Source organism: Bos mutus, unplaced genomic scaffold (assembly GCF_027580195.1).
Source record: "Bos mutus isolate GX-2022 unplaced genomic scaffold, NWIPB_WYAK_1.1 CTG200, whole genome shotgun sequence".
NCBI classification, from domain to species: domain Eukaryota; kingdom Metazoa; phylum Chordata; class Mammalia; order Artiodactyla; family Bovidae; genus Bos; species Bos mutus.
Window position 1 is genome coordinate 150,120 of NW_027219453.1, and position 22,260 is coordinate 172,379.

General features: G+C 38.4%; 2 protein-coding genes across 2 annotated transcripts; both read left to right on the forward strand.

Annotated features, from left to right (window-relative positions):
• Positions 1-3,839: 3,839 nt before the first annotated feature.
• LOC102276122 (olfactory receptor 52H1) lies at positions 3,840-4,796 on the forward strand. Its single transcript, XM_005906886.2, has one exon. It carries the CDS (start codon positions 3,852-3,854, stop codon positions 4,794-4,796), a length of 945 nt encoding a protein of 314 aa, XP_005906948.2. The 5' UTR covers positions 3,840-3,851.
• Positions 4,797-14,727: 9,931 nt separating this feature from the next.
• Positions 14,728-15,669, forward strand: LOC102275839 (olfactory receptor 52H1). The gene has a single exon (XM_005906885.2). The coding sequence runs from the start codon at positions 14,728-14,730 to the stop codon at positions 15,667-15,669; it is 942 nt and encodes a 313-aa protein (XP_005906947.1).
• The last annotated feature ends 6,591 nt before the right edge of the window (positions 15,670-22,260 follow it).

Genomic DNA, 22,260 nt, shown 5'->3' on the forward strand with positions numbered 1-22,260 from the left:
CCAAACTAGGTGAGTGCTGGTTATTTAAAGGGGGTTGGTTGGAATTAGGAGAGAAAGAGTGAGTGAAAAGCTCAGGATTCCACATTCTAGGAGTCACAGACCGAGCACTACAACTTTCTTTCCAAGCAACTCAGATTTTTAAGCTGGGTTTATGGTCTCCTGTACTTGGATATATGCTCCAAATGATTAGAATAGATAAACATCTGGGTTAAGAATGGCCACGGTAAGTGCTATTCAGGCAACTTCTGTTAGATTTGTGGCAAGGACCCACAGCCCTAACTTGAGGAGTAGTTTTAAGTGTTTGGATACTCTTGTCAGTTTTTATACATCTGTCTATTTCTGTTTTCTTCTTCACTGTGTGATCTGACTGTTGGGGATCATCCAGATGATATAAAATATAATCCAATAAAAAAGTAAATCTTATTGTGCGCTTACTATGTGTCAGACACTGAAATAAGGAGTAGTTTGAGGGACATGTCTAATTTTGTCCTAAAAGTAACAAAGAATTAGATATTAGGCCCTTTTCAAAAATGAAGAATCGAAGGATCATATAGTTCAACTAAGTTTGCCCAAGTTCACACAGCTAGAAAATTATGGAATTGAGATTAAAACCTTCTGGTTCTACTGCCACTCTGTGCCAATATGCTATTGAAATAATATGGGTACATGTATGTGTGTGTGTGTATCTATCATAATCACATTTAATCAAATCAATACTGTTTATATCTTCTAAAACCTAGTTTGTGTTGAAATTTCACCAATTATATGTTATCTTCTATTTCTGGTTTATTTAAATAGAATTCATTCAAGAACTGCATTTGCTTGTGCGTTCTCTAAAATTTATTTTACTTTAGAAAAGTATTTTCCTCCTCCAAGTACCCAACCGTTTTAATGGCATTGACATTTTGAGAAGACCAGGCTGTTTGGTAGATGGCCCCACATTGTAGATTTGTCTGAGCTGTGAAACGACAAGCCTCAGAACTAACTTTGTGTGCCCGTGTGTGTGTCTGTAAATGTTTCTGCATGACTGTAGAAACATCTGTTGTGTTTGAGTGCATGAAAATATAAAAACTAGAGAAGACCTTTCTTCACACATGTCTGAAGAAAAGATGATTTCAGACCAGCTGGAAGAGCTGTGATTCAGAGTATATGGTTTCTGGGTGCTGGTGCCGTGTATTATTTGAGTGTGTGAGCAGCGCAGAAGAGGGGTTTCAGCACAAAGGCTGCATATCCTAATTAAATCTCTACCGTTCGCCATGGGTGAGTTCTAGGCCTCTGGTGGGTAAGAGAACCGAGTGAAGGTGTGACAGAGGATGCACACACTTAGCATGTAAGGGGTTGGTCTGTGGGCCACTGTCTGAACTCTGCACTGTGTTCCCAGGACCCAGAACATATGAATTCCGGAGACACTAAAGGAGAATTTGAGTTTCTGTAAGAAATGTGATTTTGCTTATAGATAAGGGAAGGTCAGAAAGAACAGAGCACCTGATTTTTCTTTGGCAAAAGCAGAAGAGTGTCGACACTAAGTGCTGGCTTGGGAGAGGGAAGGTATGGTGAACTGGGCCTAAGAATGTGCTAAAAAAGTGCCTGTAGGGATAAAGCTGAGAATGCGTTTTGACCTTGTCAGGTTAGGAGTCTGAGGCATGTAGCTATCACAAGCTTTCTCTTAGTGCTGATCCTGGAAGTCCCTGGCCTTGCTGTGGTTAGTTATCCCTAGAATAGAAATCATTTTCTACATAGATGCATTACTGGATCAGGAATGTTGAAGAACCTAGCATTATTTTTGTGCATAATGTTCATTTGTTCATTAATAATACTTTGAGCAGCTGAGTCACAAACATCTTTGTCCTGCAAACTGAGAGTCTACAGCTGCCGCATCACCTTCACTGCTCTCCTCTCCTGGCCTCAAGGGGACAGCTCATCTTTATTCCCGCCTGGGAACTGAATCAATTTTTATACTATCTTTAAAGATTACAAACTATTTACAGTTATATGGGGACGTCCCTGTTGGTCCAGTGGCTAAGACTTCGCCTTCCAATGCAGTGAGTGTGGGTTTGATCCCTGGTCCAGAACTAAGATCCCACATGCCTCTCAGCCAAAAAACCAAAACATAGAACAGAAGCAATATGGTAACAAACTAAAAACTTTAAAAATGGTCCACGTAAGAAAAAACATTGGCTATTTTCCCCACGTTGTACCATATATCCTTGTAACCTCTTATACCCAATAGCTTGTACCTCCCACTCCCCAACCATCATATTGCCCCTTTCCCTGCTTCTCCACACTGGTAACCATTGGCTTATTCTCTATATAAGTGAGCCTACTTCTGTTTTATTATATTCACAGCTTTGTTGTATTTTTTAAACTCCACATATAAGTGATATCATACAGTATTCGTCTTTCTCCGTCTGACTCATTTCACTTAGCTTAACACCTTCCAAGTCCATACATGTCGCTTCAGATAGGAAAACTTCAAGGACCTAGTCTTTAAAAGATTTATTCCCAGAGTCAAGATTTTGGTAATTTACAAAGAAAATTGGCAATGACACAATCCAATCATGCAGTATTTTTTATATTAGCATTGGTGTTTGTTATAGGTGTGTACGGTGTGTGCATATGAGTGTGTATGTGTAGTAATGTGTAGATATGTGTATGTTTGTGTGAGAGAGAGGGGGGAAGAGGGATTTCAGGTTTGTGTAAAATTATGTGTGGGTAAATATATGATGGTAAAACATATGAGAGAATGTGAGTATAGATCAAGGCATTCTTGAAATTTTAAGTACTATGTATGTGTGTATCTAAGATAGTATATATCCTGCAGCGGACATGTCTATCAAATAGAATATGCATTTACAAAGAAATAATTATTTTGGATAGAAATCTTGATCAAAATTGTTATTAAGTCCAAAGCATTAGGATAGTATAAAGCTGTATAATTTACTGAGTTCTGGAAAACAGTATTTTTGGAGGAACAAGAATCCATGAGCTGAAGTGTATGGGATTTTTAAATTTAAGTTGCACCTGTTTTTCAGCATAGTATAGGAACTCAGACAGTGTTGGCTAAACTGAATGAGGATTTTGAATGGAAAAAAGTGATGTGGACTTCACAAATTGAAGAAGCACAGTCACCATGAAGCTTGAAAAGAGTGAATAATTGCTTGGGACAATGACAGAAGGAGTTGATATTAACTAACGATGACCATGCATGCCTGCTAAGTCGCTTCAGTTGTGTCTGACTCTGTGTGACCCTATGGACTGTAGACCACCAGGCTCCTCTGTCCATGGGATTCACCAGGCCAGAATACTGGAGTGGATTGCCATGCCCTCCTCCAGGGGATCTTCCTGGCTTAGGGATCGAACCCGCATCCCTTAAGTCTCTTGCATTGACAATCAAATTCTTTACAACTAGTGCCCCTGGGAATCCCTTAATGATGTCCATAAAGTCATGTAAACTATAATCCACCAACTCTTGGAAAAATATGTCCTGTAAATTGATAGTTTGTAACAGAGGTACCCTGCATAATCAAAAGAATGATTGATGCCAATATGGAAAACTCCCTGGAAAAGCCGTATAAATCATCAGGCATGGCCAGAATAAATAAGATAGTCTCTTTAGGTAAAGTAACTGTATGTTCTAATATATATGAAACTGTGTGGCTTATGCATGTTACCTGCCAACTTCCTAACAATCTTTCTTCACTACAAAGTATCTCATTTTGAATTATAATTAGACAGTCATTTTATTTTTCGGGATATATAATGAGCTGTTGGAAGTGAGGGTGACTCAAGTGAGCCTAACATTTACCACCCTCTGTCTTCAGGAACTGGGACTTGTGCCATCCTGGTCTGCCATGGTCCTTATCAACCTGAGCAGTGACAACCCAGGACCCTTCATTCTGGTGGGGATCCCAGGCCTGGAGCAAGCCCATGTGTGGATTGGAATTCCCTTCTGTATCATCTATATTGTAGCCATTGTGGGAAACTGCATCCTTCTCTACTTAATCTTGGTGGAGCATAGCCTTCACGAACCCATGTTCTTCTTTCTCTCCATGCTGGCCATGACTGACCTCACCTTGTCCACAGTTGGTATTCCTAAAACACTCAGTATCTTTTGGCTTGGGGCTCGAGAGATCACATTCCCAGGGTGCCTCACACAAGTGTTCTTCCTCCACTACAGCTTCGTCCTGGATTCAGCCATCCTGATGGCCATGGCATTTGACCGCTATGTGGCCATCTGCTCTCCCTTGAGATACAACACTATCTTGACCCCCAAGACCATCATCAAGATTGTGGTGGGAATCTCCTTTCGTAGTTTCTGCATCATCCTGCCGGTTGTATTCTTGCTCATACGACTGCCTTTCTGTAGGACACGCATCATACCACACACATACTGTGAGCACATAGGTGTTGCCCGGCTCGCCTGTGCGGACATCTCCATCAACATCTGGTATGGCTTTTGCGTTCCCATCATGACAGTCATCTCAGATGTGATCCTCATTGCCGTTTCTTACACACTCATTCTCTGTGCTGTTTTCCGCCTCCCCTCCCAAGAAGCCCGCCAGAAGGCCCTGGGCACCTGTGGTTCCCATGTCTTTGTCATCCTCATGTTTTATACACCTGCCTTTTTCTCCATCCTTGCCCACCGCTTTGGACACAATGTCTCCCACACTTTCCACATCATGTTTGCCAACCTCTACATTGTTATCCCACCTGCACTCAACCCCATTGTTTATGGAGTGAAGACCAAGCAGATCAGAGAGAAGGTCACCATTTTGTTTTCTCCCAAGAGGACATAATAATGTTCCAATGAGCAATGGAAAAGCTAGGATAAGTTTATAGTATATATTGATGTCATAAGAATTTTAAAAAAGCAAATGCTATTTAAAGCAAGAACAGTCTACAAGTGATTTTGCATATTAAGAAAATGGCATGATCTATAGGAAAGAGATGCTTCTATATTATTGATGACAAATCAAAATGTTGAATGCATTGCCTTTGGAGAGAGACTGTTAGAGGAAAGTAGATCTAAATAAGGTTTTTAGGAAAGCCCTCCTTGAACAAAATTGCATATTCCTTAAGAAAAGTGAAAATCATGAGATGTCAGTCATCAGGATGAAGGATGGCATAAATCAGGCAGAGGAGGCAAAAGACCTGTACACTGAAAACTTTAGGACATTGATAAAAGAAATGAAAAAGACACTAATACAGGTTTTCCTATTATCCAAAAGTAGAACATTCTTTTTTTTTTATTGGAGGATAATTGCTTTACAGTGCTGTGGTAGTCTTTGCCATACATCAACAAGGATCCATTATAATTACATATATTCTTTCCCTCTTCAGCCTCCCTTCCCCACCCCATCTTGCCCCTCTAGGTCATCACAGAGCACCAAGCTGGGATCCCTGTGTCATACAGCAGCTTCCCACTAGTTATGTATTTTGCATAAGAGTGTGTATACATCAATGCCTCTTTCTCAACTTGTCCTACCCTTTCCTTCCCCCACTGTGTCCAGCATTTCATTCTCTACCTCTGTGTCTCCATTTCTTCTCTGTTAATATGTTCATCAGTACATTTTTCTAGATTCCATATATATGTGCTAATACATAATATTTGTTTTTTCTCTTTCTGACTTATTTCACTCTAACAGGCTCTAGGTGAATCCGCCTCACAACAAGTGACTCAAATTCGTTCCTTTTTTGACTGGGTAATATTCCATTGTATATATGTACCACACCTTCTTTATCCATTCATCTGTTGATGGACATATAGGTGGCTTCCATGCCCTGGCTATTGTAAATAGTGCTGCAATGGTATTGGGCTACACAGGTCTTTTTGAATTGTGGTTTTCTCAGGATATGTGCCCAGTAGTGGAATTGCTGGGTCATATGGTAGTTTTTATTCCTAGTTTGTTAAGGAATTTTCATACTGCTCTTCACAGGAGCTGTACTAATTTACATTCCCACCAACAGTGCAATAGTGTTTCCTTTTCTGCACTTCCTCTCCAGCATTTATCACTTGTAGTTCTTTTATGATGGCCATTCTGATTGGTCTGAAGTGATACCTTGCTCAAAAATATTAGAGAAATATTTGCATTTCTCTAATAATGAGTGATGTTGGGCATCTTTTCATGTTATTTATTGACCATCTGTATGTCTTCTTTGGAGACATGTCCATTTAGGTCATCTGCTCATTTTTTGATTGGGATGTTTGTTTTTCTGATATTGAGCTATATGAGCTGCTTATATATTCTGGAGTTTTATCTTTTGTCCATTGCTCTGTTTGCAATTATTTTCCAAAGTAGATCATTCTTATGAAACCTTTGGTAAGTCAAAATAGAGTAAAGCAAAAATAGCCTTAATACACATCTTGCTAATGGATGCAAAAATAATTGAGATAAGGCATAAATGCTCACTGACACAGTACAAAGCTCTGAAGGCTTGATGCTGAGATGCTGAGAATAGTTCCCAGGGAAGGTTCTCTGCAGTATCAGTCTTGCTGCTCTTGGTGTGCACTCCTCTATGGCAGTTAGTTGCAAAACTAATGCTGAGCATTATTTTCCCTTTTCACCTTTATTGATAAAAGCAATAATCCTCTTCCAATTTTTTCAGTTAGTGGAAACAGTTATTGATATAAGTGTTTCATAAAAGTTAAGTGGTGTAAAGCAAACTTTTGAAAAGTAGGGTATCTGTAATTGGAAAGGTGTATAATGTTCTTGAATTGGAAGAGCTAATGTTGTTAAAATGTTCATACAGTCCAAAGCCATTTGCAGATTCAGTGCAATTCCTGTCAAAATTCCAACACCATTTTTCACAGGCATAGAAAAAGTACTCTTAAATTTTCAAGGAACCACAAAAAACTAAGGAGTGAAAACAATCTCACGATAAAAGTTCAGAGCTGGAATCATAGTATTTTCTGATTTCAAATTATATTATAAATCAATAGTAATAAAAACAATATGGTGATTATCAGTTCAGTTCAGTTCAGTCATTCAGTCGTGTCCGACTCCTTGTGACCCCATGAATCGCAGCACGCCAGGCCTCCTGTCCATCACCAACTCCCGGAGTTTGCTCAGACTCACGTCCATCGAGTCAGTGATGCCATCCAGCCATCTCATCCTCTGTTGTCCCCTTCTTCTCCTGCCCCCAATCCCTCCCAGCATCAGAGTCTTTTCTGATGAGTCAAATCTAGCATGAGGTGGCCAAAGTACTAGAGTTTCAGCTTTAGCATCATTACTTCCAAAGAAATCCCAGGGCTGATCTCCTTCAGAATGGACTGGTTGGATCTCCTTGCAGTCCAAGGGAAGCTCAAGAGTCTTCTCCAACACCACAGTTCAAAAGCATCAATTCTTCAGCGCTCAGCCTTCTTCACAGTCCAACTCTCACATCCATACATGACCACAGGAAAAACCATAGCCTTGACTAGACGGACTTTTGTTGGCAAAGTAATGTCTCTGCTTTTCAATATGCTACCTCAGTTGGTCATAACTTTCCTTCCAAGGAGTAAGCGTCTTTTAATTTCATGGCTGCAGTCACGATATGCAATGATTTTGGAGCCGCCAAAATAAAGTCTGACACTGTTTCCACTGTTTCCCCATCTATTTCCCATGAAGTGATGGGACCGGATGCCATGATCTTCGTTTTCTGAATGTTGAGCTTTAAACCAACTTTTTCACTCTCCACTTTCACTTTCATCAAGAGGCTTTTTAGTTCCTCTTCACTTTCTGCCATAAAGGTGGTGTCATCTGCATATCTGAGGTTATTGATATTTCTCCCGGCAATCTTGATTCCAGCTTGTGTTTCTTCCAGCCCAGCGTTTCTCATGATGTACTCTGCATAGAAGTTAAATAAGCAGGGTGACAATATACAGCCTTGACGTAGTCCTTTTCCTATTTGGACCCAGTCTGTTGTTCCATGTCCAGTTCTAACTGTTGCTTCCTGACTTGCCTACAGGTTTCTCAAGAGGCTGGTCAGGTGGTCTGTTATTCCCATCTCTTTCAGAATTTTCCACAGTTTATTGTGATCCACACAGTCAAAGGCTTTGGCATAGTTAATAAAGCAGAAACAGATGTTTTTCTGGAACTCTCTTGCTTTTTCCATGATCCAGTGGATATTGGCAATTTGATCTCTGGTTCCTCTGCCTTTTCTAAAACCAGCTTGAACAACAAGACGTTCACAGTTCACGTATTGAGGAAGCCTGGCTTGGAGAATTTTGAGCATTATTTTACTAGCATGTGATATGAGTGATTATAGAATAACATAAAAGCAGACACATGGATCAGTGGAACAGATTAGAAAGCCAAGAAATGAACCTTTGCATATATGGTCCACAAGGGCACCAACAGGGAAAGGATAGTCTATTTAATAAATGGTGTTGGAAAACAATAATGATAGACAAAATCATATAACTGGATCCTGATGTTACATCACTCACAAAACTAGATCAAAATGGATTAAAGACTTACGTTTTTTTTTTTTGGCTGTGCTGCATGGTACGCAGGATCTTTGATCCATGACTAGGGATCTCACCCTCACCTCCTGCGATGGAAGAGCAGAATCTTAACCACTGGAAGGTCCCTCACCAGAAAGGTCCCTCAAAATGGATTAATATTTTAAATATATGACCTGAATATATAAAACTCTTAGTAGAAAACTTACGGTAAAAGCTTTTACCTTGGTTTTGACAGTAATTTTTTAGATGACACATACACAAAAAAAAACACAGGTAAAATAAGCAAAAATAAACTAGTGAGATTACATAAAATTAGAAAGCTTCTGTAAAGCAAAAAAAAAAAAAAGCAATCATATAAATGAAAAGATAACTTATGGAATGGGAGAAAATATTTGTAAGCCATAGATCTCAAAAGAAGTTGACACCCAAAATATAGATGGAACACATAAAATTTAAAAATGATTATAATAAAGAACTGACTAAGGAAATAGATGGGGAAAGAGTGGAAACAGTGTCAGACTTTATTTTTGGGGGCTCCAAAATCACTGCAGATGTTGATTGCAGCCATGAAATCAAAAGACGCTTACTCCTTGGAAGGAAAGATGTGACCTAGATAGCATATTAAAAAGCAGAGATCTTACTTTGCCAACAAAGGTCCGTCTAGTCAAGGCTATGGTTTTTCCAGTGGTCATGTACGGATGTGAGAGTTGGACTGTGAAGAAAGCTGAGCACCAAAGATATGATGTTTTTGAACTGTGGGTGTTGGAAAAGACTCTTGAGAGTCCCTTGGACTGCAAGGAGATCCAACCAGTCCATTCTGAAGGAGATAAGTCCTGAGTGTTCATTGGAAGGACTGATGCTGAGGCTGAAACTCCAGTACTTTGGCCACCTGATGCGAAGAGTTGACTCATTGGAAAAGACCTTGATGCTGGGAGGGATTGGGGGCAGGAGGAGAAGGGGACGAGAGAGGATGAGATGGCTGGATGGCATCACCGACTCGATGCACATGAGTCTGGGTGAACTCAGGGAGTTGGTGAATGGACAGGGAGGCCTGGTGTGCTGCGATTCATGGGGTTGCAAAGAGTCGGACACGACTGAGCGACTGAACTGAACTGAAACTTAATCTGATTAAAAATGGGCTAAAGACTTGAAAAGACATTTTTTTTTTCCAAAGAAGAAAACAAATGGTCAACAGTCACATAAAAAGGCACTCAACATCTCTAGTCATCAGGGAAGTGCAAATCAAAATCACAGTAGGATTTAAGTTCATATCTATTAGGATAGCTAATACCCAAAAGACCAGAGATGACAAATGTTGGTGAGGATGTGTAGAAAAGGAAACCCTTGTACATTGTTGGTATGAATGTAAGTTGTTACAGCCATTATGGAAAAAGCATGATGGCTTCTCAAAAAATAAAAATAGAACTGCCATATGGTCCAGCAATTCCACTTGTAGATATACATGCATCCATGCTCAGTCACTTCAGTTGTGCCTGACTCTTTGCAACCCCAATGACTATAGCCTGCGAAGCTCTTCTGTCCATAGGATTATCCTGGCAAGAATACTGGGGTGGGTTGCCATTTCCTCCTCCAGGGGATCTTTCAGATCCACGGATTGAAACTGTGTCTCCTGTGGATTCTGCATTGGCAGAAGAATTCTTTACCACTTGAGCCACCTGGGAAGCCCCGAGGTATATATACAAAAGCTATAATATTGAGGGTATAAAATCAGTATCTTGAAGTGACATCTGCACTCCAGTATTTATTATAGCATTATTCGCAATTGCCAGGATATGGAAACAACCTAAATTTCCTTTCTAGAAGAATGTATCAAAAAGTAGTCTGTATGTGTGTGTGTGTGTGTGTGTGTCTGTGTGTGTACACATATACATACACACACTTACAAAAGAAATATGGAGGATATCACTGTAGATATTTTTCACAGCCATTTTGAAAGCTCCCAGGAGATTCAACTCTTTGAGACACTGATTCTCCTGGAAGACATGAGCCTACAGGGACTCAGTCCACCCCAGCATTTGGGACCTCAGAACCTTATGAGCTACACTCCCTGGTAAGAGTCTCACGGGGCCTCCCACAAGTCAATTGGATTAGTGTCTGCTGTCTTTCAGCTGTCCACAGACTGAATGCACCTTCTGAAGGCCCAGGAAAGAAAGAAGAAGATTGGCTCCTTGAGAATGTCATTTCTTTCCATTCTTACAAAGGAGCTGGAGATTGGTGAGTGTTGTTTTGGGGGCAGGGCAGGGATGATTGGAAAGCCACAGGCACAGCTCAGGCCAGACCCTGGGGAAGACTGACTGAAAGACATACAGAGGACCTCAGAGGAGGAGCAAGAAAAGACAAGGTAGGCTCAGTCCAGCTTTCCCCATAAGATAGTCCACAGGCCTGGGAGCCAGATTTTAAAGTCTAAGGGTTGAAATGAGAACGGATAACAAAACAAAGAAAACAAGCAAGACTGGGGTGTCAGGCAGACACAATTCAGCAGCCAAAACCAATGGTCTGAGAGCTTGGATCTAGAAAAGTGAACTCAGACTTTGTGGTTTTTGTGTGATTTGACACTTTCTGTCCTCCATATCAGCTTCCCTGGTGGTTCAGGGGTAAATAATCTGCCTACCAAAAAGGAGATGTGGGTTCGATCTCGGGGTTGTTAAAATCCCCTGGATTAGGAAATGGCAACCCACTCCAGTATTCTTGCCTGGAGAATCCCATGAACAGAGCAGCCTGGTAGGTTACAGTTCATGAAGTCTCAAAGAGTCAGACTCGACTTAGTAACTGAGCATGCACACATGCCATCCATACATATATATGGCCTTGTTTGCCATCATAATAGTATTATATTCTAGTCACTATTTATTGAGAACTTAATGTTTTCCAGTCATTGAGCTGAGCAGGACTTCTCTCCTGTAGAAAATCTTCCTCTATGAGGAAGCAGGAATTTTAGAGAAATCAAATTATTTGTTTAGTAATAAAAAAAGGCAAAGATTAAGTGAAAATTCAAGATATTTGACTCTAAAAACTGAGGATTCTAAAGCATTGGATGCATTTTGATTTTTTTAGACTTTGCCTATGATTTCATGTGCCTCTGGGTATGTATGTAAATATCTGTGCTTCTTAATTAATTAATTATATATTTATTTTAGCTATTTATTCATTAAACTACACTTCAACATTCACATTAAATAAACAGAGTTAATAGAAGGGAGAATAGAGGTGGGATGAGGAGGGATGTGGCTCCAAATGTAGCAAGGAGCTTGTGTGTGTAAGTGATTTAAACATTACTCATTTATTCAGTAAAAATTAAGTGTTTTATAGAAATTCAACTAGAATAAGCAGATTAAACTATGAATATGAAAATGTCTTACACTCAAGACAGATAGCTGGTAGGCAAATAAATATAATAAATTTTGATAAGTGCTTTTATAAGTCGTAAGTACATGGGGTTTAATTAAGACTTGAATGACATCTGGATTGGAGGGGTGTTTGGGAGAGAATGGTTACATATATGTGTATGGCTGAGTCTCTTCACTGTTTACCTGAAACTATCACAACATTGTTAATCAGCTATACCCCAATATAAAATAAAAAGTTAAAAAAAAAAAACTTGAATGATAAACAGTACTGAGCAACAGCACAGCCTAGCCTTGTTTGGAGATAAGAATAGGGATGAAAATACTTATTCTCAGTCAAGGGGAATTCTCATAGTCAGGGGACTTTAGCACTGAAGAATACAAGTTTTGTTTCCTTTTTTTTAGAAGAGTGGGCACTACAGGCTTAGACTTTTATTTTTCCACAATGACCATTGTTCATCGAGGTGCAGTATCAATGAATGACAAATCAGTGCATAGGTATAGCTTTGAACACCTCGCTGTGTGATTGCCCAACCTTAGAGAGTGGCAGTGGTCTCATTCTCCTTCACCACATGGTTTGTCTCTGGCTTGATTCCTGATTGTCTTCAGGGAAAAGACAGAAGTTTCAGTGAATACGCAGGTTAAAATTTATAAGCAAATAGTTAAATACTGTAGCTGGAACCTTGGAAATTAAGTGGTACAGTAATTCACCATCTTTCATATGGTTTTTGGCAAGCATTCCTGGGCTATAACATGAAAGCTGAAGAAGTTGTGGGACCAGATTCCGGAGATCCTGGTTGTTATGTTAAGGATTTTTGATTTAGATTTAAAATAATTAGATCAATATAACTGATTGAATGTGGGGCATTTAAAGAGAGAAGGTGTAAATGATGAATCTCAAGTTACTGCTTTGGGTCATTTAATGGATGAAACTCATATTCTCTGATATATTAGAAAAGTAAGGGGCATCAAATTACTGAAGAAATACAATAGATTTTAATTTTAATTTTCTAAAAGTTAAATTTGAGGTGCCCATGAGCTATCCAAAAGAGGATCTTCAGAGTGCAGTTGGAGATGCGTGTCTTGAAAGATCTAAATGAGATCTAAAGAATTAGGAGGTGACAATATAAAGTTGATGATATAATTCAGGGAAAGTATGGATAGAAGAGAAAAGGGCTTCAGGTAGAGACTTGAGGAATGTCAGGATTTAAGAGACACCAAAAAGAAGAAGAATCAAAGGATGAGCTGAAATGTCAACTGGTTGAAGAAAAACTCCAAAAGTGTTGATAAAGCATTAAGAAAATGATTCAAAGATTGAAGACATACTCAGTAGTATCAAATGCTGCTGAGATGTCCATCAAGGACTAAAAGGTGGATGTAGACATCATTGGTGACCTTCATGACAGCCCTTCAGAAGTGAAAAGGAGAGGACAGAAATGCGAATCACATGGGTTTAAGGACGAATAGATTGGAGATAAGTAGTGTAGACACTTACACTGATTTCCTCATTGCGTGACTTTGGCAAATTATTTACTTTCTCCCTGCCTCAGTTTCTATATATTGAAAGTATGAGTAATGTTCTTGGCTTAGGGTTGTTAGGAGCATCAAAGAAGAGATTTCATGTACAGAGCTTTAGACAACGTACACTGAATGTTCTCAAAAAACATTAACTGTTGTTATGGAGGTTGCTTATTTGCTTTTATCTTGACTCAGAATTTAGGATATACAAATTCTGTATTTCTTCCACTAGAGGTCATCTCTGTCTTTATCAAAAAGCACACTTGAAATAATTGCCTCAGCTTCCCTTGTAGCTCAGTTGGTAAAGAATCTGCCTGCAATGCAGGAGACCCCGGATTGATTCCTGGGTCAGGAAGATCTGCTGGAGAAGGGATAGGCTACTCATTCCAGCAGTGTTAGGACTCTGGAATCCTGGACTTTCCTTGTGGCTCAGCTGGTACAGAATCCACCGCAATGAGGAAGACCTGCGTTTGATCCCTGAGTTGGGAAGATCCCCTGGAGAAGGGGAAGGCTACCCACTCCAGTATTCTGGCCTGGAGAATTCCATGGACTGTGTAGTCCATGGGGCCGCCAAGAGTCGGACATGACTGAGGTACTTACACTCACTTCACTAAGTCCTAAGAGTGGGCTGGAGGGTGAGCTGCAACCGCTATTACATTATAATCCAAGGTGAGGTATCAAACAACACAGCCTCAGAGAACATTATGGTCTGCAAATCCCAAGACTTTCTCGTGTCAGGGAAATCATTGCAACTACAACAAGCTACAGCTCCAGTTTTTGTCTTTCCTTAAACACTTCTCTATACCTCCTGCTCCTCTCAATTTTCCTTGTCTAACAGGGTATGGAGGAAGTCACCTGGAGTGGGACAGCAGCAAAAAAACACTGCTGTCTGTGGACTCTAATGTGCTTGGCTCTGCAAGTTACTAAAAATGAGATCTTTGGTAAGACAGCTCTCAGAGCTTTAGTTTTTATTTTTAAAATGAGGAAGATAAGAATCTGGCCCATGGGACAAGTCTTATTTTCCAAATTATGCCCCTACTTCTCTAATTTTCCTTCTCTCTCTCAGCATGTGTGTGATTAGGTCAGTTTTTCTCTATACAACAACACATTACATTGACCCAGAGAAAACTGAGTCATTAAAATGGAAATAACATTTTATGCATGTTGAAGAATATCTTGGAGAGCCTTGGTTATTATAACCAGGAGTACTGGTTCTTTAGCATCTTTCTAGAGGAGATGAGCATTGTCTTAATAGAAAAGGGAGGTTCTTTCTTGGCAATAAGAAAGAGAAAAGCCGACCCTAAGAAAATGGTGCAAGAAGAATTACCATATGATTTTTTTAAAATGTTCATTCCATACAATTTGTTTTAGGACACAGAAGCTATTCATCAGATCTCCATGACCACGTTCAATCTGACTGGCTACAACACAGGTGCCTTCACCCTTTTGGGTATTCCTGGACTTGAGCAGCACCAGGTCTGGATCAGCATCCCCTTTTGCCTCATCTATTTCGTGGCCATTGTGGGTAATAGTGTCCTTCTCATGGCAACGGAGCACAGTCTTCATGCACCCATGTTCTTTTTCCTTTCCATGCTGGCTATTACTGATCTTACACTGTCTACCACCTGTGTCCCAAAAACTCTGAGCATCTTCTGGTTTGGTCCCCAGAGAATCAGTTTTCCCGGCTGTCTCACACAGTTATTCTTTCTGCACTTCAGCTTTGTTTTAGACTCATCTATACTGATGGCCATGGCATTTGACCGCTATGTGGCCATCTGTTCACCCTTGAGATACAACACTATTCTGACTCCCAGAACCATTGTCAAAATTGCTGTGGGAATCTCCTTCAGAAGCTTCTGTGTTATTTTCCCATGTGTTTTCATTGTAAATCGTCTACCCTTCTGCAGGACACGTAACGTCCCTCACACATACTGTGAGCACATAGGTGTTGCCCGACTAGCCTGTGCTGACATCTCCATCAATATTTGGTATGGGTTTTGTGTTCTCCTCATGGCCGTCATCTCAGATGTGATTCTAATTGCTGTCTCCTACATCCTTATCCTCTGTGCTGTATTTCACCTCCCTTCTCAGGATGCTCGCCAGAAGGCCCTGGGCACCTGTGGTTCCCATGTCTGTGTCATCCTCATGTTCTATATACCAGCATTCTTCTCCATCCTTGCACATCGCTTTGGACACAATGTCCCTCAGACCTTTCACATTGTGTTTGCCAACCTCTATGTTATCATCCCACCTGCCCTCAACCCTATCGTCTATGGAGTAAAGACCAAGAAGATCCGAGACAAAGTCATTTTTCTGCTCTTTCCTATGAGGTCCTATTGATACGTGCTTGAAATCTAGGAGGCAGGGGGCTGTGGTTTTGTTTTTTTAATTATTTTTGACAGAAGTTTTCCCAGTCATTTCAATTGCAAAAAATTAAAGTTTTAGTCTAACAAATAATATATAGTATATATTAAATATTGTTTCTGGAAACTAAAAAATGGCAATTTCTTTTGAGTGCTCTAGTGTGATACAAAACTTTAAATGAAATAAATAAAATGATCAGTATCTTTTTTTCTTTATAAAGATATTTCTAAGGAATCTGAAAATTTTTCCAGGTTTATACATCATGGTAATTTCTATGTCATAATAGAGCAAGAAATTTCTACCTTAATGACTCTGTGAGGTCCTAGACTTTCAGTTTGGCTACTACAATCCGTTTGTGAATGGCATCAAGTATAGGTCCTGGCATGTATTTAGTACATAAGCAATGTTTATCAAGAAAAAAGTGACAAGGGATGTTCAAGAGGGAGGGGACATATGCAAACCTGTGGCTAATTCATGCTGATGTATGGCAGAAACCAACACAATATTGTAAAGTAATTATCTTTCAGTTAAAAATAAATACAAAAGAAAAGATGACAAATAATCATGAAATTATTAAACTGAGATTGCAGATGTTTATTTTGAACAAAGGAAGGAAGAAGGCAATGATGAAAGGCAAAGCTCATTTTTCACTCAATCTTGAGAAAGCCCAACAAGATGGAGAAGGTAAAGGCTTCTAAGAAGAAATATACAGAGGAAGCTAAATTCCACAGCCAGTAAGAGAAAAGCATGTACAGATGTACAGACTAAGACGTGGGCTTGAAACTTGACTAATTAGAAGCACTGTTAGTACTGAGTCTAGTCTTCATTTTTGTATCTGAAAAGACATGTAGTCTCATGTCAAAAATGTATTTATATTATTCTTTTTGAATTTATATTATTCTTTATCTCTTCAAATTCAGTATGCCTGACTTGTTCATAGTGAGTCATTTAGTCACTAAATCATTTGAGAAATAACTATTTTTGGTGTTTGATGGGTGCTTAAGGTTGCTGATGTCTGATTTTCTTCTATATCTATCTGACCTTAAAGTCTACTCCTATTTTCTAAACAATTTGCAGATTACCAGTCCAGAGTAAGCACCCCTTTCCTTACTACGGAGGGTCAAACACTCATCCGTTTTTATCTGGATCAGAATACCAGAGTTCTGCATGGTCTCTCTACTCCTGTTCTGCTTTATCTTCTCTGTTATGCCTCCACTCACAGGTCACCAGATTTATATTTCCACAGTAATTCTCAACATAAAATTTTAGTATGAACGATATGTTCTTTGGACTCAGAGGCTCAAATTTAAATATATATTATTTTACTGTGGGACCTAGCCATGTATGTTGTTTCCAAAATTATCTGCAGAAATAAAAATTTTTATGAAGTATAAGTAGGAGATAAAGTAAAGGCAAAAGGGAAAAGCAGAGATAAAGATTTTAAAAAATAAGACCAAAAAAGTTAATATAGTTGCCATGTGCTATGAGTTCTCATTCTCTTACTACACATAGTTCAAGAATTCAGCTCTAGTTAAGCAATATTTAGTTGCATAATTCACAGTGCCTATAAAAAGTCAGGTGTTCATGGGAGTAAAACTACTTATTCCTGAAATGAAGAGAAAAAAGAGAGATATTCAGAGACTTCTTAGAAAAAAGGCACCAAATAATATAATTAATCACATTCTTACATAATATACAGCTTCATGGGATTCTTCAGTCCATTACCCTAGTATAGAGGGCACTAGAACACCCTAACTTTCCATTCGATAGCAGCTAACAATTTAGTGGGGAATCAACATAATTCTAGACTCCTTAAGCATGGTTTAGTCCAGATATTCTGGGACATTCAGAGTACTAAGTGGACTTCAGGCAATCATTACTCATTCTTTCATTCCAGAGTATTTAGCAAATATGTGACACAAATTTTTACATCTGAAACACTGTGTTAGGCATTCTTTTCACCATATTGAACAAAACAGAGATGGCCCTCATCTTAGTGGAGCTTTCCGTCCAGTGAGGGAAACAAGCCTCAATCATATAAACACCCAACTGAACATATAATTTTAGATTGCATTGTTTTAAAACAGAAACCAACCAAAATCTTAAAAGCAGTGCCTTTGTGAGAGAGACTATCAGAGGAAAGCAGCTTCAAGTTAGGTTTTTAGAAAAGCCCTACCTAAAAGAAATTACATTTTCTCTGAAAACAATGGGAATAATGGGACGTCAGTCACATAGGGGAGGATGGATGGCATCATTCAAGAAGAAAAGTTGAAAGGTCTTTGCACTGAAGACTATAAGATGTTGATAAAAGAAATGCAGAAGACACAAATACAGATTTACCCATTATTCAAAAGTAGAACATCCTTAGGACTTTTCATAAGCCCAAATGGCATAAGGCCAAAATTACCTTAAGACGCATATGGCTAACAGAGTCACAAAATAAACTGAGATAAAGCATAGATTCTCAATGACACAGTTCAAAGCTGTGATGACTTGACACTGAGATGCTGAGTGCGATTCCTGAGGAAGGAGCTTCATGGTGCTCCTCTTGCTGCTCTGGGTGTGCACTGTGTTACAAAGACTGGCTACAGAAGAAACGCTGAACATTGTTTTCCATTTTCACATTTTTCATTAAAGCGGTATCCATCTTTAGATTTCTTTCAGTTAGTGAAAACAGTTACTGCTATAGGTCTTTTGTAAAAATGAAGTGGTCTAAAGCAAACTTTCAAAAAGTGGGGGATAACTGTAAATGAAAAGGTATATTCTTTTTTTTTTAACATTGATCTTTACATTATATTTCAATATAACATTGAATGTATAACATTCAATCTGAATGTTAAACACCTTCAGATTTAGTGATAAAAATAGGTATATTTTCTTATTAAGTTAGCTTGTCATTCATATATATATATATATATGCATATATTTGTATCATATATATGCACATTTACATGATTTTTATAATTTTACCCAAATTAAATAATAATCTATTGTGCATCTGCTACCATTTGTTGTAATATTATTTTCTTACTTATGAAATATTTCCCTATAATAAACCTATTGGTTGTTTTTTGGTCTACTACTAAAAATACGGATCATTGACAGTAAGTTTGAAAAGCAACAATACATTTTATCAACTATTTTTGTCTCATACTTTCTGTAGCTGCATTGTGAATTTTTTGACATTATTTCTCTTTGAAATATTTACTTGTTGTATAGCACTGACTTTCAGTTAAATTAGAGAGGAAGTAGCATCCTATATTTTAGCCTGTTTTTTAAAACACTTTATTTTAAGTTAGAGTATAGGTGATTGGACTTCCCTGGTAGCTCAGCTGGTAAAGAATCTGCCTGCAATGCAGGAGACTCTGGTTCAATTCCTGGGTCTGGAAGTTCCCCTGGAGAAGGGATAGGCTACCCACTCCAGAATTCTTGGGTTTCCCTGGTGGCTCAGATGGCAAAGAACCCACCTGCAATGCGGAAGACCTGGGTTTGATCTCTGGGTTGGGAAGATCCCCTGGAGATGAGCATGGCAACCCACTCTAGTATTCTTGTCTGGATAATCCCCTTGAACAGAGGAGCCTAGTGAGCTACAGTCCACAGGTTCCAAAGAGTTGGACACACTGAGCGACTAAGCACAGCACAGCACATAGGTGATAACAATGTTGTGGCAGTTTCAGGTATACAGCAAAGTGATTCAGTTATACATGTTCATGTATCTATTTTTTTATGTTCTTGAATTGGGAGAATTAATATTGTTAAAATGTTCATATGACCCAAAGTCATCCGCAGATTCAAAGCAATGCCTATCAAAATTCCAAAGATATTTTTCAGAAATAGAGTCATCCTAAAATTTTATGGAACCACAAAACACCTGAAGAGCTGAAGCAATCTCAAGCAAGAAGGTCAAAACTGGAGACATCACAATTCCTGACTTTGAACTATAAAGCAATAGTTATCAAATTAATATGGTGTTTATAGAATTGCATAAAAACAAACATATGGATCAGTGAAACAGATTAGAGAGCCAAGAAATAAACCTTCCCTTATGTGGTCAACAAGCATACCAGTAGAAAGAAGACACTCTAATTAAAAAATGGTGTTAGGAAAAGGGTAGACACATGCAAAATAGTAAAACTGGATTCTGATGTTGCATCACTCACAAAATTTAACTCAAAATGAATTAAAGATGTAAATACACAACCACAAATTGTAAAACTTCTAGAAGCTAATGTAGGATAAAATTCTTCAAGGCTGTACTTAAAAAAATTTTTTTTAATTGAAATATAGTTGATTTACAATGCTGTGTTAGTTTTGGTGTACTCCAAAGTGATTCATATATGTATGTATATATATGTGTGTATATATATATATGCATATATAGACATTATTTTTCATATTCTTTTCTATTATGGTTTAATCACAGGATATTGAATATAGCTTCCATGTTATAAAGTAGGACCTTGTTTATTTCTTCAATATATAATAGTGTGCAACTGGTAAACCCAAATTCCCAGGCAATCTCTCCTCTCCTCCCACCTCCAGCTCCCCTTTGGCAAGCGCAAGTTTGTTCTCTATATCTGTGAGTCTGTTTGTGTTTCCCTTTCACATTGGTCTTGACAATAATTTTTTTGGATGATACCAAAAACACAAGTAAAACAGCAAAAATAAACAAGCAAGACTATAAACACACATATACACACAATGGAATATTATTCAGTCACAAGAAAGAAGGAAATCTTGCTATATGTGATCATCATAGATTAGGGCATCATTCTAAGAGAAATAAGCCATACAGAGACAGAAAAATACTGTGTGGTATCATTTATATGTGACATCTAAAACAATTTTTAAAAAAATGTTGAACACATAGAAACAGAGAATACAAAACTTATTTCCAAGAGATGGGGTGGGGGGACATTGGGAGCTATTGGTCAAAGGATACAAACTTTCAGGTATAGAATGAATAAGTTCTGGAGATCTAATGTACAGCATTGTGATTAGTTAATAATACTGCATTAGTACTTGAAGTCAGCTAAGGAAGTAGATCATAAATGTTCTCACCACACATACACTGCACACAGGTAAATATGTGATACGATGGATGTGCTAATCAACTTGATTGTGATGAATGTTTTACAATGTATATCTAAATCAAATCATCATATTGTGTACTTTGAATATATGCAATTTTATTTGTCAATTATTCTCAAAAAATCTGGAAATATAAAAAAAGAACATTTATGAATGAGTAAACCGGGGTATGCTTGTTTGTTTGAAAAAAGGCAAAGGAATTAGAATATATAAAAACACAGAGCTGAAAAAAAAGTCTCAGTACATTAAAGGAACTGGAAACTGATCAAGTGAGGTAGGTTTTAGGTAGAGGGAATAACAAAAAATGAGATTGCAGAAGATAAAAAATTCTAGATCATTTCAAGAGTTTGTTTAAAATTCTAAGTAAAAAGGAAAGTTACAGGAATTTTAAGTAAGATAGCAACAAATCCCAAAATTGTGTTATTAAACATTATTCATAGAACTTTTGTTTTTATGATAGAGTTTGTAATAGCTTTGGAAGTGGTGGGAGGATGTCATTGGATTCAACAGTGACCCTATACCTGCCCATTCACATGCACTATAACCCTCCTTAGGTGGGCATTCTTTTTTAAACAAGGAAACACCTAACACTTCAATTCCCTGAAGAAAGGCAAAGCCAACTTCAGTTAGAAATGAATCAGTTTCTCTAGGGTTAAGGAGTCTTTCACTTTGGTTCCATCTCTTCATTCTTTCTGGAGTTATTTCTCCACTCTTCCCCAGTAGCATATTGGGTACCTACTGACCTGGGGAGTTCATCTTTCAGTGTCATATCTTTACCAACAAAGATACATATAGTCAAAGCTCTGATTTCTCCAGTAGTCATGTATGAATGTGAGAGTTGGACCATAAAGAAGGCTGAGCACTGAAGAATTGATGCTTTTGAACTGTGGTGTTGGAGAAGACTCTTGAGAGTCCCTTGGACTGCAAGGAGATCCAACCAGTCCATCCTAAAGGAACTCAGTCCTGAATATTCATTGGAAGGACTGATGCTGAAGCTGAAGCTCCAATACTCTGGCCACCTGATGTGAAGAACTGACTCATTTGAAAAGACCCTGATGCTGGGAAAGATTGAAGGCAGGAGGAGAAGGGGATGATAGAGGATGAAATGATTGGATGGCATCACTGACTCCATGGACATGACTTTGAGTAGGCTCCAGGAGTTGGTGAAGGACAAAGAATCTTGGCGTGCTGCAGTCCATGGGGTCGCAAAGAGTTGGACATGACTGAATAACTGAACTGAACTGAAGGAGTCTTTGTGAAATAACTCTGATTTCATGTTGTACAAAATAACGAAATGAGAGTCCAAATAACTGATAGGGGCCAAAATCAACATGTACAAAATATTAGAAGAAGGAAATTTCCACCTTTATCATTTTATCATTTAATCTCTTATTAACCATTTTAAAAAAGAGTAGCACAATTTCAAGTTAAACAATTGTGATATACATGGTAGTAATTGAATTGTGGAGACTTCCA

Coding starts and splice junctions, on each gene's coding strand:
- LOC102276122 (XM_005906886.2), top strand. CDS start 3,852: ATGGTCCTTATCAACCTGAGCAGTGACAACCCAGGACCCTTCATTCTG.
- LOC102275839 (XM_005906885.2), top strand. CDS start 14,728: ATGACCACGTTCAATCTGACTGGCTACAACACAGGTGCCTTCACCCTT.